At 47.3% G+C, this 19,223-nt stretch overlaps 2 protein-coding genes across 2 annotated transcripts; one reads left to right on the top strand and one right to left on the bottom strand.

The window, feature by feature from the left end:
• The first annotated feature begins 754 nt into the window (after positions 1 to 754).
• On the top strand, positions 755 to 1,516 carry LOC121985123 (protein PHOTOSYSTEM I ASSEMBLY 2, chloroplastic-like). The gene is made up of 4 exons (XM_042538407.1): positions 755 to 966; positions 1,047 to 1,106; positions 1,189 to 1,235; positions 1,341 to 1,516. Exons 1-4 carry the CDS (start codon positions 841 to 843, stop codon positions 1,426 to 1,428), a joined length of 321 nt encoding a protein of 106 aa, XP_042394341.1. The 5' UTR covers positions 755 to 840; the 3' UTR covers positions 1,429 to 1,516.
• A 103-nt stretch (positions 1,517 to 1,619) lies between these two features.
• Positions 1,620 to 2,333, bottom strand: LOC121985122 (heavy metal-associated isoprenylated plant protein 41-like). Its single transcript, XM_042538406.1, has one exon. The coding sequence runs from the start codon at positions 2,239 to 2,241 to the stop codon at positions 1,843 to 1,845; it is 399 nt and encodes a 132-aa protein (XP_042394340.1). The 5' UTR covers positions 2,242 to 2,333; the 3' UTR covers positions 1,620 to 1,842.
• Positions 2,334 to 19,223: the final 16,890 nt, after the last annotated feature.

Below are 19,223 nucleotides of genomic sequence, written 5' to 3'. Positions count from 1 at the left end.
ATGAAATTCAATGCCCTAACTATCTTCTGTTTCGATATTTGCTGGAGTTCATTGTGCTTGATTGTGATGTTTGTTCTGAGATGATGATTTCCCCTCGAGGTCGTTCTCGATCTCCAATTTCTGTTCGAATGTTTGCAGGAAGGCCAGATATTTATCTCAAAGCTTGAATCTTTAGCTAGATTTTTTTATTCCTTCCCCAAAAAAATCCAGATATCAATTCCGACGAGCTTGCCCTGTCCCCATCATTCATCGCATAGAACTCGAAAAAAAACAAGAAGCAAAAGAAACAGGATTTCATGATTTTTAACAATCATCTTCCATGGCCGAGCGATTGGGTCAGCCCTGGCTTGCAGATGTTGAAGTCTCGATTTTAAAAATCTAAATTTAATTAATTTTAAACAAAAATAATAATGTGATTAACAATTATATATCATCAATTGACTGTAAATTTTAAAAATACTAAAAAAAAAGTAAATTATTTTGATTTTTGATATAATTAATCGATGTTTTATTAGTTCAATTTATCCGATTTTTATTTGATAATTCAGTCGGGTTTGGTTAGGTTAAAAAATGATTTGTTTTGTTTTGATTTAAACGATGATTTATACTATTTGATCGGTTCAGTTAATTAGATCTAAGCTTCAATTCGATCCATATGCTCGAACCAACTTAAGCTTTGGGTTCGTCTGGAGCAAACTAGAATTTGCACCACATGCCTACTCCTCATGGATAATGTTGAAGCAGAGCCAAACCTGTGGCTCTCACTCCATGCTTATCGATAAGATCTTCTCCCTTTGTATCCCCATATACCCATATCAATTATAGAAGCTTTCATCTAGGATGATCATGGAGATAGCTTCCTCGTTCTCTTCCTCGACAAGTTGTCCACAGAGACTTCATCAAATAAGAGCAAGACAAAAGGGTGCGATCTCTCCTTTCAAGTCCCACACTGTGTCCTTCAAACTTGTATGTGTGTGCCTGCAACTTTCTCATCATCTACATCCTTAACTATTCCACTCAAGTGATTTCTTGTCTCAAATTCCCAGGGTTCCAAAAACTGCAGAACATGCAGTGGAAAAGGAGCAATCGAATGCCCTGGCTGTAAGGTATTTTCCTTGAGGAACTTTAATTGTCTTCGATATCAAGAACATCTTTGAAATCTTATTGACTAGGTACATATAACTGCAGGGAACAGGGAAGAATAAGAAAAATGGGAACATCTTTGAGAGATGGAAGTGAGTTTAGACCCTTAAATGGATTGAAGTGTATTTAAGCAAATGTGCTGAACAGATTTGTAATCTTCTACTTGAACTGCTGATCGAGTGTTTGTATGGTTTTAGGTGCTATGACTGCCAAGGATTTGGTCTAAGGAGCTGTCCAAGCTGTGGCAAAGGTGGACTCACACCAGAGCAAAGAGGAGAAAGATAGACAAGAAAGAAAGAAAGAAAGGAAAACATTAATACCTCTAGCCATGATGTAAAGCTTGCTAATGATAATGGAAAGTATGTTTATTCCATCCATGTCTACTTCTAGCTTGCTCCAAAGGAAAGACGATGACAATGTTTTTCAGAAAGATTGAATAAGGATGCAAGAAAGGTGCATGGCAGCAGAACAAACTGTTGAATAAAATCAATTCTTAACGGATTAATTATCTATCATGCTATTGCTTGAGATCTAATGCCGAACAAAATAACGATTATGCTAAAGGTTTGATTTTTACAGAGAAATTTTAGAGAAGTAACCGAATAAAATTTTTTAGCCCAAGACTGAGCCTTTACGGGTTACATTCAATAACCAATTGTAGATCTCTTGAAGCTCCGATCTAGCTCCTACATCAAATGTCTACATGATTCTACAATTGTCTTCCCGATCTGCCTCTCCGATTTCGTAAGGGTACCGGTAATTGTTATACGGCGGCGGGGCTGCAGGATACGTAGTCCAGGAGATCACCGGCGCCGGCTGCCAAGCGCTCTTATCGGACGCTTCCACCGCCGGCGATTTCTTCTCCTCTTTCTTATTTTCTTCGGCTGAGCCGACGCTGACGAGCTCGGCGCCGCCCATCTTCCTCCTGAGGACGGTGGCCAGTTCCACGGAGTCGACCCCGTCGCCGACCACGGTGAGGCGGTCGTTGTCCAGCGCCGCGGACACCACGCCGGACAACCCGACGGCGATCTTGAGAGCTCTGGAGCGCTTCTTGGCGTCTCCCATGGACACCTTCAGCACCACCTTCTGCTTGGCCATCTCGCGATCGATGTAATTGAATTGAGAAGAAACGATCAAAGCTGTAGGAATTCGTGCCGCGTCTTGATTTTTGGAATGCCAATTAGATCGCCGGATGGTGTTCATATAGAGAGAGAGAGAGGGAACTGGGTCAAAACTCAGATCGACGCGGTTCCTTCCTTCTCCAGAAGCATGAAACTGTGGGAAGGTTCACATTTCCGTCCACAGAGGAGGACCAGTCAAGTAGCCAAACCAAACTTAAAATTTATATTACTTAAATTTACTTGATAAAATAATCTAATTTAGTTAAATCATATTTAAAATAAATTAATTATTGAAACGGTTGTAATTTAAATTTGCCTAAGTTTCCCTTTTACAAGCTGCAGCTTGATTTAAATTTGGTTCACTTTCGAGGTAAAGAATCTGATCAATTCAAGTTTATTTAATTATTTAAAATTTTATATTTTCAAATTTATTTAGTTGATAATGAAGTTAAGTTTTATGGTGCGTTTAGTTCAAGTTATCATGTATAATCTTGGTTATGTGATTACTTGATAATCACATGACTAAAATTATGAGCAATAAAACATAACCAAATGTTGTTTGATTCAATCTAAATAATGTAATAAAAATTTATTTGTTTGAAAATTTTAATGAATAACTTACTTTAATATTTTACTATATTATCCTTAGTTATAAAACAAACTGATCCTGTCCGAACCGCTGAACCAAAGGACGCTGGGCACGTGGCGCGCTCCTAGTCGATGGAGTGGATCTCCGGCTGGTCAAACGAAGCTCCGGCGATCCTGCACCAAAGTCGAACCGGGAAGGGATTCCCGGCGGCGACCCTCCGACGCTCAAGTCAGGTAAGTGGTGGAAAAAGTGGCTGCCAAGCTTGTATCATGCGTACCTTTGGCGGAGTAATAGACTCTTTATATAGGACGAAGAAGGAACTAATGCACGTCCACCGAGGTGTATACGTGTCAGCAACCCATACCCCGGTATACATCTGTCAGAGAGCTTACCTGACACCATACTGCTACATTCCTAGCATGTTCTTCGATGGGACAACAGGACCCCCCGTTGTCAGACTAGGAGTATGGCGTAGCCATACGACTTGACGGCTGTCAGAAGATGTTCCCATCTTTTACCCACTGCCTGACCGGAACGTCCGACCGGCCGGGCGGGCGAAGAACGTCGTCCGGACGACCTTAATTCCTTGAGCCGACCGGGAGGCACATCCTTCCGCTCGGTCATTATGTACTGCTTCATTTAAGCGTCGGAACCCTGGTCCCTACCAGGGTGCCTTTTACTATCAGATTTCCCTTTCTTCCGAGTCCGGTCGGCTCGTCCCTTTCCGGCGAGCCACTGGACCCTTTGACCTCCCCGTGGCGTTGACCCCTCCTTATGGGGTTCCGGATTCTTACCGCCGGATCACTTGCCTTCCTCTCGAGTCTAGTCGAAGGAGGCAAAGTCCGACTGACTGGACTGCCGATCTGCCTGAGCCATGATCATCGCATTAGGCCGCTCGGCCAGGCCTAAGGATGCTTATCCGTACGGCGGTATCTGTCCGTTCGGCGATATTTTGTCCATGCCTTATGTTTTCTTGAAATCCACGCCCATTGCTACTCATCACGTGCTCTGCGCACGGTAAGGGGAGCTCATTAAATGTGACTAGTAACCGGCTGACACGTGGCGATCGTGCATTTGTCAGCGTATGGCGGTTGCGTCACTTCCGATGGGACAGCCGCCGTTTGAAATGGTCGGCTAGATGACAACCTCGATATCAACGACCTGGATCGGACGGTGGAGATCGCTCCCGGGCGGCGATATAAAGTCCTTGACTCCATTTCCGCCGCATTTCGCCCTCTTCGTTTCCAGACCCCTGTCGTTCCTCCTTTCGCCGGCGACCTTGTGCTCAGGCTTTCCGACGACCATACGGCTTCTTTCGATCATCTTCCTCGCTTGTAAGACCTTTTTCTCGCCCTCGACGCTTTCTTCTTTCTGTTAATCATCTTTTTCAGTCGGTTTTCCTCCATTGCTTGAACCCTCCTCTTCTATCCCGCATTCTGGCCTTTCGATCATGACCAGTACCTCGCAGTCGACCGGCGGTACTCCGGGTCTTTGGTACTCGAACATGGAAAGCCGGTTCGACGAGGAAGACGTCTTGCGCCTCACTCGAGCACATGACCTACCGATCGACCACCAAATAGTGTTAGCCACACCTTCCGATCGGCCTCACAATTCGCCGCCCGGCACTGTTGTTTTCTTCCGGGACCAATTTCTGGCCGGCCTACGTTTTCCACCCCACAAGTTTTTCTTAGAAGTTTGCAATTATTTCCGCATTCCGCTCGGCCAGGTAGTTCCTAACTCTATTAGGTTGCTGAGCGGAGTGATAGTTTTGTTCAAACTGAACGACGTTCCCTTAACCCCAAAAATCTTCCACTACTTCTACTATCCCAAGCAAGCCGAGTGGGGCACTTTTGTTTTCCAGTCTAGGATAGGCTTCGTCCTTTTCGATAATATGGCGAGCTCCAACAAACATTGGAATGAGCATTTTTTTTATGTACGTTTTCCCGAACGGCCAACTTTTCGCACCAAGTGGCAGACGGCGATGTCATCACAACCGGAGCTCGGCAAATTTAGAGGTGACGCGGCCTACCTTCATGCAGCCGAACGGCTAGTTGGCCAGCGCTATCATATTGACAAACTACTCCTCCCGGGAGTAATGCACATATTCGGCTTGTCCTCTACCACAGCCGATCTGCTCTGCAGCATGAGTAAGTTTCCTTATCTTCCCATTTGTTTTGTTCTAACTGATTTATTTTTTGCTCCTGCAGCTGAAGTCATGTGGCGCGCCAAAGCTACCGAGAAGCTCAAACTGAAGGCCGCTCAGATTGAGGCGGTGACGAACAAGGAGGCCGCCGAACGGGGCCTTGCTTCTGCTGATCCGGCAGGCGAAGAAGGTGAGGGGATGCCAACTGTCCCCGAAGCCTCAGACGCCCCAACTCCTCATGATGAGGCCGCGGGCGACATAGAACCTCCCACCGAAACTGAGGTGGAGGGCCGCTCGGCAGATGATGTGCCGCTACGCACTAGGAAACGCCGACGACCGGAATCCGCCCCTGCCTCTACACTTGATGAGTCACAACCCGAGCGGGGCGCGGATGCACCGATGCAGTCTGGGACGGTTTCCCTCGAGAGTACCCCGACCCCTCAGTGTTCTCCGAGGGCCAGTTCGGAGGTGCCGTCTTCCATCCCTCCAAGAACTTTGCGCCGTATCAGGCGTTTAGGCGAGCTACCCTCCTCGTCTGCTGGTGGGCCGTCTCAGAGCGAGCCGAGCGGCCAGAATTTACTTAAAACTGTTCTGCGCCTTCCTTCGGAGGAGTACATGGCTGCTGCTGATCGGCCAGTGTTTCCTGAGCAGATGATCACCCTGACGGGCCCTCTCGCCCAAGCTTGGTTGGATGCTCGGCGACGAATAGCCGCGCTAACTCCCGGGCAGCTCGGCGACAGCAACCTTCAGTCAGCCACAGGGGTATGCTCTCCCCCCTCTTTTTTTTTTTTTGTATATTTGAATTAAGTTTTTAACCTGCCCACGTTTGCTAGCAGAACTGGGTGGAGCAGATCGCCATTAGCGATCGGTTGGCCGAACTGGAGGATGAACTGAAGAAACAGAAAGCAGCGGGGGAGGCCAGGCAGTCGACGGCCGCTCTGGAGAAGTCCCAAAAACTGCTGGATGCCGAGCGGAAAAGGGTGTCCGATCTGGCGAGCAAGGTCGTTCGGCTTGAAACAATGATTAAACAACGAGACAAGGAGATCAAGACGGCGACCACTCGGAAGCAACAAGCCATCAATGATATGGACCACATGAAGGTGGAGATCCGGGGGCTGGAGCAACGCATCAAAGACTTGGACGCCCTGCTGACCACCGAGAAGGAGAGCCGCTCGGCTGATCTCCAGAGATTCGATGGGGACTTGAAGGAGCTTCAAGCTGCCAGTGATGCCGCCCACTCCGCGCTCAAGGAATACCAAGAGGGGGAGTCGGCCCGCTCGGATGAAGTGAGGAAAGCGTTCCTTCGTTCGGAAAACTTCGGAGAGAAGTTTACCGAGAAGATATCCCTCACTTTCGAGGAGGCGATCAAGGCGGCGGTGGGCTATCTGAAGACCAAAAGCCACCTGTCTGCAGAGCTGACCATCCCCCCGAGGATCTAGCGAGCGTGATGGACACCATCCCCGACGCTCTTTTTGATTTTGATGTGTGAGGAGCGTTTCTGTAAACTTTTTTGAATTCCCGCCGGTCGGCCCCGCTTATCTTTGTAATGACTTTTTTGGCTTGCATATTAGATAATCTTCTGTTTCTTTCACTTTCTATTTTGGCAAGAAATTTTTCTCTCGTCCCAACTTTAAGTGTTTTTTTTTTTTTTTTAAAACTCTTCCGCTCGGCACCACGCTATGCCAGATAAGCGAATTGTCTTTAATGTCTTTCATCATGCGACTAAGCAGCCGCTCGGCGCACGGACGGCGCTCGTTCACTTGCTCGTATTTTTAATTCCGATTAACCATCTTTTGCTTCGCGCCTCGCCTCAAAGGGGTTTTTGCTGGATTTTCGCAAGGCCTTCCGCTCGGACGTTTATAGACGCCGGCTCGTCTCTCGATCTTTAACGTCGGAGCTCGACGGCGCGGATATTTATAGCCGGTCGGCGCGGCTCTCGATCTTTAACGACGGGGCTCGTCGGCCTTTCGCTCGGACGTTTATAGACGCCGGCTCGTCTCTCAATCTTTAACGTCGGAGCTCGACGGCGCGGATATTTATAGCCGGTCGGCGCGGCTCTCGATCTTTAACGACGGGGCTCGTCGGCCTTCCGCTCGGACGTTTATAGACGCCGCCGTCGCACTTTAACGTCGGAGCTCGACGGCGCGGATATTTATAGCCGGTCGGCGCGGCTCTCGATCTTTAACGACGAGGCTCGTCGGCCTTCCGCTCGGACGTTTATAGACGCCGGCTCGTCTCTCGATCTTTAACGTCGGAGCTCGACGGCGCGGATATTTATAGCCGGTCGGCGCGGCTCTCGATCTTTAACGACGGGGCTCGTCGGCCTTCCGCTCGGACGTTTATAGACGCCGGCTCGTCTCTCGATCTTTAACGTCGGAGCTCGGCGCGGATATTTATAGCCGGTCGGCGCGGCTCTCGATCTTTAACGACGGGGCTCGTCGGCCTTCCGCTCGGACGTTTATAGACGCCGGCTCGTCTCTCGATCTTTAACGTCGGAGCTCGACGGCGCGGATATTTATAGCCGGTCGGCGCGGCTCTCGATCTTTAACGATGGGGCTTGTCGGCCTTTCGCTCGGACGTTTATAGACGCCGGCTCGTCTCTCGATCTTTAACGTCGGAGCTCGACGGCGCGGATATTTATAGCCGGTCGGCGCGGCTCTCGATCTTTAACGACGGGGCTCGTCGGCCTTTCGCTCGGACGTTTATAGACGCCGGCTCGTCTCTCGATCTTTAACGTCGGAGCTCGACGGCGTGGATATTTATAGCGGTCGGCGCGGCTCTACGGTTTAACGTCTGGGCTAGACGGCCTTCAAGGCTAACTCCTTACCATGTCGAGCGACCTTGGCCTTCATAACTTATCCCGTGCTTGAACAGTTTTTATGCCCATCCGAACGGCACGGGTCATTTGCTTACGAATTTAAATGCATACTCCTCCTGGCCGATCGGCTCGGGGGCCTTCGCTATTCGAACGCTTGGCTCGAATACTCCATATGCCCCTGCCGAACGGTACGCCGTTCAGCGGAGAATGCTCAATGTGTTTTCATCTTTTTGCTCCCTGCATCACAAGTATATAGGCGACCAAAAAGTATATAAATTTATATTTAGCGCACCTTTCTCCTAGCTTGGAGAAAGTACTCCTGGCTGAACGGCTCAGGGTCTGCTTCGTCGAGCATTTCGGCTCGGATAATTTACCTCCGTCCGAACGGTACGGGGCCTTCAATTCTTGTTGATGATGCCTTATATTTGTTCTCTTGGTTCTTCATTTCTGCATTTTAAGTATTCAGTCGAAAAAAGTACACAGGATGATTTACATTGATACACCTTTCACCCCGCCCGGTAAGGCTGGAGGTGGTTCGCGCTCCACGGTCTATCTAACTGCCGACTGTCCTCATCCTCCAAATAATACGCGGAGCTTTTCGATGATTTTGAAGGGACCTGCCCACGGAGCTTCAAGTTTGCCGACGTCGCCGACCGGCTTGACTTTCTTCCAGACCAGGTCGCCGACCTGGAATGATCTGGGAATGACGCGTCGGTTGTAGTTTTGCTTCATCCGTTGACGGTATGCCATCAGCCGAACGGATGCCTTGGCTCGCTCCTCGTCAACCAAATCCAGCTCCATGTTCCTTCGCTCGGCGTTGCCTTCATCGTAACATTGGACCCGGACGGACTCGACGCCGACTTCAACCGGAATGACCGCTTCGCCGCCGTACACCAGATGAAAAGGTGTGACGCCCGTTCCTTCCTTAGGAGTCGTTCGGATGGCCCATAAAACGCCCGGCACTTCATCCGGCCAACTTCCTCCCACGTGGTCGAGCCGAGCGCGCAGAATACGGAGAATTTCCCGATTGGCTACTTCGGCTTGACCGTTGCTTTGGGGGTAAGCCACGGACGTGAAGTGTTGCTCGATGCCGTAGCTTTTGCACCAATCTTCTAGCACCTTCCCTGTGAATTGCCGCCCATTGTCGGAAACCAATCGGCGAGGGATACCGAACCTACAGATGATGTGTTGCCAGATGAATTTTTTGACCATCTGCTCGGTGATGCTGGCTAGTGGTTCGGCCTCCACCCACTTGGAAAAATAATCGACCGCCACCAGCAAAAATTTCCTCTGCCCGGTCGCCATCGGAAATGGACCCACAATATCCATTCCCCATTGATCGAACGGACATGAAACGGTTGATACTTTCATCTCCTCTGCCGGTCGGTGGGAGAAGTTGTGATACTTCTGGCATGAAAGACATGTAGATACTGTCCGAGCGGCGTCTATTTGTAAGGTCGGCCAGAAATATCCAGCTAGCAGGATCTTCTTAGCTAGTGATCGTCCGCCCGGACGTCCTCCACACGATCCTTGATGTACCTCTTGGAGGATGTAAGCTGAGTCCTCCGAGCTCACGCATTTCAACAGCGGGCGAGAGAAAGCCTTCTTATAGAGCTGATCGTCAATGAGTGTGAACCGACCGGCCCTCCTCCTGAGCAACTGAGCTTCATCCCGATCGACCGATGTGGCTCCCGAGCGGAGGAACTCTATGATGGGTGTCCTCCAGTCGCTTGGAAACGTGAGGCCTTCCATCCGGTCGACGTGCGCCACCAGCAGTACTTTTTCAATTGGTTGCTGAATGGCAATCGGCGTTATTGAGCTTGCGAGTTTGGCTAACTCGTCGGCTGCCTGGTTCTCCGTTCGGGGGATCTTCTGAATAAGAACCTCTCGGAAAGTAGCTTTGAGTTTTTCAAAGGCCTCAACGTAGAGTTTAAGCCGAACGCTGTTGATCTCAAAGGTGCCAGAAAGTTGCTGAGCGGCCAACTGTGAATCCGAATAGAGAGTCACCCGACCGACACCCACATGCCGTGCTGCCTGCAATCCGGCTATGAGGGCCTCATACTCTGCTTCATTGTTGGTAGCTTTGTAATCCAACCGGACGGATAGGTGCATCTTTTCTTCTTGAGGTGAGAGCAGCAATATTCCAATCCCACTTCCGAGCCGAGTGGAGGACTCATCCACATATATTCTCCACATAGCTTTCGGCTCTGGCCTTTGCACTTCGGTCACAAAATCAGCCAAGGATTGCGCTTTGATCGCCGAGCGGGGCTGGTATTGGATGTCAAATTCACTTAATTCTGTCGTCCACTTGATGAGCCGTCCGGACACTTCTGGATTCAACAGTACTCTTCCTAGTGGACTGTTCGTCCGGACAATGATGGTGTGAGCCAAGAAATACGGTCGAAGGCGCCGAGCGGCTAGAACCAAAGTAAAGGCCAACTTCTCGAGCCCGGTGTAACGAGATTCAGCATCTTTTAAAATGTGGCTTAGAAAATACACCTGCTGCTCTTCGCCGCTCGCCCTCACAAGTGCTGAGCCTACAGCATGCTCAGTTGAAGACAGATAAATATAAAGTGACTCACCCCCGATCGGCTTGGCTAGTACAGGCAGGGAATTAAGATATGTCTTCAATTCTTCGAATGCTCGGTCGCATTCCTCGTCCCAGTGAAATTTAGTGGCCTTGCGCAAAATTTTGAAGAAAGGGAGGCTCCGGTCGGCCGTTTTGGAGATGAATCTGGACAATGCGGTTATCCGACCGGTCAACCGCTGCACTTCCCTCGTCTTGTAGAGCTTTCACCTTACTGGGATTTGCTTTGATTCCCCGCTCGGTCACTATGTACCCCAAGAAACGCCCTCCTTTTGCTCCGAACAGGCACTTCTGGGGATTTAGCTTGACTCCATATTTGCGTAGCGTTCGGAAGGTTTCTTCCATGTCCTTGAAGAGATCGGCCGCTCGGACGGATTTGATAAGAATGTCGTCCTTCCAGATTCCGCCCGATCTGCTCCCTGAACACTTTGTTCATCAAGCGCTGATAGGTGGCCCCGGCGTTCTTCAATCCGAACGGCATCACATTATAGCAATATGTGCCGTCGGCCGTTACAAAGCTTACTTTTTCTTGATCTTCCCGGGCGAGCGGCACTTGATGATATCCTTGGTAGGCGTCGAGCATACAAATTAATTCGCAGCCGGCCGTAGAGTCCACCAGCTGATCTATCCGGGGCAGGGGATAAAAATCTTTGGGGCATGCTTTGTTTAAGTCCCGAAAGTCGATGCAGACTCTCCACTTGCCGCCCGGCTTGGAGACTAATACTACGTTAGCCAGCCAGCTCGGGAACTGCACCTCGCGTATGTGGCCGGCCTCCAGAAGTTTCTCTACTTCCGCCCGGATGATGGCATTCTTCTTGGCACTGAAATCTCTTTTTCTCTGCTTTATCGGCCGAGCGTCCGATCGGACATGCAACTCATGCTGCGCTATGCTCGGCGAGATTCTGGGCAATTCATGTGTCGACCAGACGAAGACATCATGATTTCGTTGGAGGCATTGGATCAGCTCTGCCTTCTGCTCCTCCTCCAGATCAGAGGCGATAAAAGTCGTGGCCTCCGATCGGGTTGGATGGATCTGAACCTCCTCCTTTTCATCATAAATTAAAGCAGGAGGTTTCTCGGTTATGGCGTGTACCTCGATCCGGGGCGCCTTCCGAGCGGAACAGGCTTCTGCTCGGATCATCTCTATATAGCATCGCCGAGCTGCTAGCTGATCTCCCCGTACTTCTCCCACTTTGTCCTCCACGGGGAACTTGATCTTCTGATGAAAGGTTGAGACGACTACTCGGAATTCGCTGAGCGCCGATCGTCCCAAAATGACGTTGTAGGACGAAGGAGAGTCGACCACCACGAAGTTTATCGTCCTAGTCCTCCTGAGCGGCTCTTCTCCCAGCGAGGTAGCCAGTCGGATCTGTCCGACCGGCTGCACTTCGTTACCCGTAAACCCGTAGAGCGGCGTTGTCATGGGCAGCAGCTCGGCTCGATCAATTTGCAGCTGATCGAACGCCTTCTTGAATATAATGTTGACCGAGCTCCCTGTGTCAACAAATATGCGGTGAATAGTGTAATTTGCTATTACCGCTTTAACGAGCAGAGCGTCGTCGTGGGGCACTTCAACGCCTTCTAAGTCCCCAGGCCCGAAAGTGATTTCTGGTCCACTTGCCCGCTCTTGGCTGCAACCGACTGCGTGGATCTGGAGCTGCCGGACACCCGCCTTTCTGGCTCGGTTGGAGTCTCCGCCGGTCGGCCCACCAGCAATAACGTTGATCTCGCCCCGGGAAGTATTGCTCCTGTTTTCCTCTTCCCGAGTGGACGGTTGGGACCGTTCTCTGGACGCCCGGCGATTCTCCTGTCTCGGAGATCGGTGCCGATCGGGCGTCTGTTGATGTCGCCTCTCGGTGTGGTTCCGGTCGGCTTCATGGGTCCTTTGTCTCCTGTCGCTGGGAGGAGACCGTCGTTCGGCATTCTTGGGAACGGGATTAGCCACGAAAGGAAGACTTCGACAATCCCTCGTGTTGTGCGTATCCGTCCGGTGGAAGGAGCAGAACATAGGGGTCCACCTCTTCTTTGGCTTGGGCCGAGCGGCAGCTACCTCTTGTACTTGGGACCTCACCCAAGGGGAGCGGATTGCTTCGGCCCTTGGTCCTCTCGGCGGTTGATGAGCGACGTGCTGTTTCCGTTCGGCATGAATAGGTGCCCGCTCGGTTGGAGTTTCCTTTTTCCGGGCGACTTGCGCTTCTTCCACGTTTATGTATTCGTTGGCTCGATGTAGCATGTGATCATAATCTCGGGGCGGCTTTCGGATGAGCGCCCGGAAGAAGTCCCCATCCACAAGGCCTTGCGTGAAGGCATTCATCATCGTCTCCGATGTGGCCGTTGGAATATCCATCGCCACTTGATTGAATCGCTGGATGTAAGCTCGAAGCGATTCTCTCGGCTCTTGCTTGATGACGAACAAGCTGACACTTGTCTTCTGATAACGCCGACTGCTGGCGAAATGGTGGAGGAAGGCCGTTCGGAAGTCCTTGAAGCTAGTGATGGATCCGTCCGGCAGCCTCCGAAACCACCGTTGAGCCGATCCAGAAAGAGTGGTAAGAAAGACTCGGCACTTTACGCCATCTGTATATTGATGGAGCGTAGCTGTGTTATCAAACTTACCCAGATGATCATCCGGGTCCGTTGTTCCGTTGTACTCGCCGATCGTCGGAGGCACGTAGTGCTTGGGTAGAGGGTCTTGTAGAATAGCCTCCGAGAATTGGCGATTGATCCGCTCGGGAGATGAGTCCGCCCGGGGGCTTTCCCTTTTCTATCATCTCGCCTTGGCATTTCTTCTGAAGAAGATCCTCTATCTCTTCGAGCTGGTACGGCTTGAGGGGTGCGAAATAAGGCCCGATGGAATGCAACGGTGGCTTGAGGTGTTTCTGCTCGGCCACCCGACGCAGATTTTGCTTGTTGCTCCGGCCGCTCGGCGGCTGCTTTCTGTTTTTGCTCCACAAGTTTGGCGGCCCTTATCTCGACCAGAGCTTCGAGTTCTTCCGTCGAAAGCGCCACCGTGTGTTGTCGTCCAGCCTCGTCCATCGTTCCCGTTCGGATGCAGGTACGTTCCCACAGACGGCGCCAAATTGATCCTGTCCGAACCGCTGAACCAAAGGACGCTGGGCACGTGGCGCGCTCCTAGTCGATGGAGTGGATCTCCAGCTGGTCAAACGAAGCTCCGGCGATCCTGCACCAAAGTTGAGCCGGGAAGGGATTCCCGACGGCGACCCTCCGACGCTCAAGTCAGATAAGTGGTGGAAAAAGTAGCTGCCAAGCATGTATCATGCGTACCTTTGGCGGAGTAATAGGCTCTTTATATAGGACGAAGAAGGAACTAATGCACGTCCACCGAGGTGCATACGTGTCAGCAACCCATACTCCGGTATGCACCTATCAGAGAGCTTACCTGACACCATACTGCTACATTCCGAGCATGTTCTTCGATGGGACAACAGGACCCCCCGTTGTCAGACTAGGAGTATGGCGTAGCCATACGACTTGACGGCTGTCAGAAGATGTTCCCATCTTTTACCCACTGCCTGACCGGAACGTCCGACCGGCCGGGCGGGCGAAGAACGTCGTCCGGACGGCCTTAATTCCTTGAGCCGACCGGGAGGCACGTCCTTCCGCTCGGTCATTATGTACTGCTTCACTTGAGCGTCGGAACCCTGGTCCCTACCAGGGTGCATTTTACTATCAGATTTCCCTTTCTTCCGAGTCCGGTCGGCTCGTCCCTTTCCGGCGAGCCACTGGACCCTTTGACCTCCCCGTGGCGTTGACCCCTCCTTATGGGGTTCCAGATTCTTACCGCCGGATCACAAACTAATAATAATAATAATAATAATAATAATAATAATAATATGTTTTTTTTTACTTTTTCTTTTTTACGTTTTTCTTTATTTTTATATATTTTTATATTTTGTTTGTTTTTTATTTTTTTCATTTTTAATTTTATTTTACTTTTTTAATTTTTAAAGTTTTTTTTATTTTTTTATTTTTTGTTTTTTTAAAACTTTTATGATTTTTTCTATTTTCTATTTTTTAATGTTTTTAACGTTTTTATTATTTTTTACTCTTTTTTAAATTTTTTTACACTTTTTTTTATTTTTTTCTCATTTTTAAATTTTTTTCTTCTATTTTTAATGTTTTTTTATTTTTTAAAGTTTTTTACAATTTTTTTATTATTATTTTAAATTTTTTTACATTTCAAGAAAAATTTCAATTTTTCGAATTTTTTCGATTCCTGGTTGCATGTCCCTTTTGTTGACGTGTCAGACATGGAACATTACTCAAGAATCATTGATTACCTAAATCAAACAGGATTTTTGTTGATAACCTTAGATGGATAACTAAAATTATCAAGAATAATCCCGAACCAAACACATTCTTAAAATTTTTGTTGTCATCTATCAATAAAATATAATTTATTAAATTATTCTGAAACATTATTGATGAATAATTTATAATCTCTATCGATAAATATTAATTAAGGAACATAACAAATTTATTCATTTAATTTAATAAATTATTTATATTTATTTATTTAATCTTTATATATATATATATATATATATATAAACTCTTATTAAATTTGATTACAAAAATTTAAGTCATTTACCATCCTAACTGAGAGTTTGCAAACGATTACGATAATTTAAAAGTTGTAAATGAATTAAACAACCGTAAGTTAAAAATTCAGTTCGATAAAAATTTATTTATATTCGTTCAATATATATAAAATTAATTAAATAAATAAATTTGAATAACTTTAATTCGATTTAAGATCAAAGATGGGAAATGATTCGGTGGTAAGAAGAGGGGGTTCGTTCGGCGGAAGGTCAAAGTGATCAATACCCAGCAGACATTCGACCGGGCGGGCTACCTTTCTGATCAGCAGGAAGATTAGCTGACCCGGCATCTCGACAGGTCAGCCTGACAACCGAGTTTCCGATGCTCATAAAGCAAAGCGGAAAGAAACGGAAGCCGAGCGATCATCCTGCTCGGCTGACAGTAGACCCGACATTCGACGGGCATTCGCCTGAAGGTTGTCAGCCGACGGACCTCCGCTCGGCCCGGGAAAGGTACTAGCCGAGCAGTTCCTCCGCTCGGCTCGGGAAAGGTTCTAGCCGAGCGGTTCCTCCGCTCGACCTGGTAAAAGACTGTCACGCCCAAGAGGAGTCTCTGTCCGAAGAAATTTCGACAGCATCTCCCCTGTACGGGTGACAATCTGAAACATTACTACATACAAAATATACCTCAGCCACACTCGGCTGGAATATATATATATACAAAATATAAACAACATGACACGCAGTTTAATATACTCAGCCTACCCGACTGGACAAAAATGAAATAAACAAAGCACAGCGGAAAGAAAACGAAGAGAAAACCCACAAATAAAAAGTTACCAAAACATCACAAATACCAAGTCCACAAACAAGTATCCAAACATAATTCTCACAATACCAAATTCATCGAATACGAAATGCAAGTAAGGAGGAATAAAACCAAAAATAAATCCTCGAGCGTGACGTGTGACCCAGGACTGGCAGCCGGCATCTCTCCAAGCATCCATGACTCATCTATTTGTTACCTTGCGAAAGAAAACCAAATTGCGAGGTGGTGAGTATTAAAACTCAGCAGGTAAGGAAAGATAGTGCATGAACATAAAATACAACTAGAAAGTGAGCCAAGAGTATACAGTCTCATAAAAGAAATAACAGATACTACAATAGAACCAAATTAATCACTCATACCTGAAACCATATCCTAGGCTAGGTATAGTAGGACAGAACTGGTACTAATCTGCTACAGTACTACTCATAACTACAGAGACAACAAGCAAGGTATATACAAGCAATAACAGCGTATGTACACAACAGCAGTAAATAAGCAATAACAGCATATATAAACAACAGCAGCCCAAGCAAATATAATAACAACAGCGTATGCACGGATGGTCACTCCCGCCCACCTCTCCGCACCATGACCCCTGTATGGTCGAGAGGCCGGGTCAGTGACAGACTGTACATCACTCCAGCTACCACTCACACGAGTGGCCGAGGGGACAGTTGCATAGTAGCTAACTAGCTACGTCTGCGATGGGGTCCCTGCTGCTCGTACTCCAGCTACCACTCACACAAGTGGCCGAGTGCGGCACGACAGGACAAGCGGCATCAACTCCAGCTACCACTCTCACAAGTGGCCGAGGATGCGGCATGCATGCAATGACATGATGCAAACAATGCAACAGTCATAATATATATATAAGCAGAAACAGGTATGCTACATGAAGCCAACATGCTCAACATAATATATAAATAAATAACAGTCCAAGCATACAAACAAGGTAGCTAGTATCTGCTACTGTTCATGGACAACAACAAGAGACTGTATGGATATAAAAACGAGTAACTCAAAGATTTTGAGTGGAAGTATCAAGCATAGGAAAGTAAGAGTGGAGTCAAGGTAAACAGTCCTTATCCAAAAATAATTCATGCACTAAATTCAAAGAACTACAGAATCAAAGTAAGAAGTACCCGCCTCAATAGAAGATCCAATCCAGAAATCCTTCGTCGAGACGCCCGTCTCGAATCAAAGTCCTGTAATGCATAATATACAGATTTAACTAATTACTTAAGTTAATTAGCTAAAACAAATCTCCGACTAAAATCCAATCCATGGATTAACTAGGGTTAACTTTGTTAAACCTTAATCGTTCCACCAATCGATTAGATTAGAATCTAGACCTAATCAACCTAACCTTAAATCAAATTAAAAACAATCCATTCCTAAAACAACCCTCAGCCTATCACGAAATAGACGCACCAAACAACCAAGCCAAAAATACCGGTTCTGTTTAAAACACTGAAATCCAATCAACATCTCATAATCTCCAAAGAAAAAAAACACAATGAAAATCCATTAAAACAAACCACTTTAAATCTGTCCGGATCCAATACTATCACAAGAGCAAGGACATGAAACGAAAATCAAAATACAACTTCAAATTTGTCCAAATCTGAAACTATCACAAGAACAGAAACAATTTGAACCTCACTACAACCTATTAAATCGGTTCCCTACATCACATCCCGGTCAGAAAATAAAACAAAGCTCCATTGCACCCAAATCCCTCCATCCAAAACTTCTTATCATTGGAAACACATTCAAAAGGCAGTGCAAGAACTAAAACAGGCTATCCAACCCCCAAATCCATTCCAGTAAATCCAAAACCACTACATGAAGGCAATGCAATCACCGAAACCCGATACCATCTCTCACAACAAAATAGAAAATCAAGCAAACTCTCGAGGGGAACTAAGAATAGCATCTGAATCCCCATGCGAAACTACCGAAGGAAGTACCCATCCATACCTACAGAAGGATTCATACCTGCTGGATCAATTAGGGCTCGGCTTGGAGAGAAGATTCAGCAACTGGGGGTGCTTGCGTGAGGAGAAGAGATCAGCGGCTGGGGCTCGTCGTGATCGGCGGTGTTGTGGCGTCTCAGGTGCTGGCATGAGGAGGAAAGGCCAGCAGCGTCTGGGAGCTCGCGAGAGGGAGGGAAGAAGACTCGGCTGTGGCTCGGGAGAGAAGAGAGGCCATCGACATCCGAATGCTCACGGGAGGAGGAGGGCCGACGGCATCTTGGCGTTCGCGTGATGAGGGCCGGCGGCTAGGTTGCGGGAGATCGCGAGAGGGGAAGGGAAGGGAAGAGGATCGGCGTTGCAAGAAGCTAGGGCACGGGGCAAATTCGAATTTATAACTTAGGGATTCGTAAATTAAACCCTAGATTCATTCCTCAATCAATTCCCACCTTCGGGTATTCCAAACAGGCTTTTTTCGAGCCCATAAGTGCATCCTCTCTAAATACGTCCTACGAGCTCCGATTAAATCCCAGAAAATTTCTAAAAATTTTGTTAAAATTATTCCTCAAATAATCTTATTATTTAAATAATATTTGGGTACCGTATTTTTACATTCTCCCCCACAAATAAAAATTTGGTCCCCAAATTTCCTGCTCAACCCAAGGATTCTCATCCAATGATAACAACCAAGCAACATACATCCTAGTATCAGATCAAATTTCCAACCATAAAGAACCACAAGTGTCTAATACCACTACATAGGGTTGATAATTCTATATAACCAATTGCCTTGAACCACAACTTTGGATCTAAATCTGATCTCTACAGGATGTGGAATAGCTTCCATCCCCAGATCATGTGCTGGGGCAATGGCAAATTAATGTGTTCCACACAACACATAACTAGTCTATCCCCAACTAACATGCAAAAAGTTGTTCAACAACCACACTAAAGATCTATAACTATTTGGGCCAGCTTTGCAGGAATCGTTCAACAAAGTGAAGCGTTATAACTATATTGGAATGGATATTGGGCTACACTTTGAGATTATACTAGACAAAAGAACATGGAACTCAATGAGGTTAACCTTGAATATGATCAGTCCAACATTACTGCATCTTAAAAGGAAGTGAAAGATACATTAGGATATGACAAGTATGACGTTGAACAAGTAGCACAAATAACTTATAAGAGAACAAGCTGTTTGTGAAAGGATACCTATGGAATAGAGTCACGCTTGCAACTTTAATTCAACCTACCTCCACCTCGACCAAGACATTGTTGATCAGCAAACCATTTTGATACTTGTTGATAGGCAAACCAGAGTCCACTAAGATCAAGCAGGTGTTTCTATTGAACCTATGTGCTACTAAGGTCTCACACTTAAATATATATTAAAAAAAAGGGAGAGTTACTAAACCCTATTAACGTGTGATGCAATAGAAGAATTTATATCTT

This window comes from Zingiber officinale, chromosome 5B (genome assembly GCF_018446385.1).
Source record: "Zingiber officinale cultivar Zhangliang chromosome 5B, Zo_v1.1, whole genome shotgun sequence".
NCBI lineage: Eukaryota > Viridiplantae > Streptophyta > Magnoliopsida > Zingiberales > Zingiberaceae > Zingiber > Zingiber officinale.
This window is presented reverse-complemented; position numbering and strand designations above follow the sequence as displayed.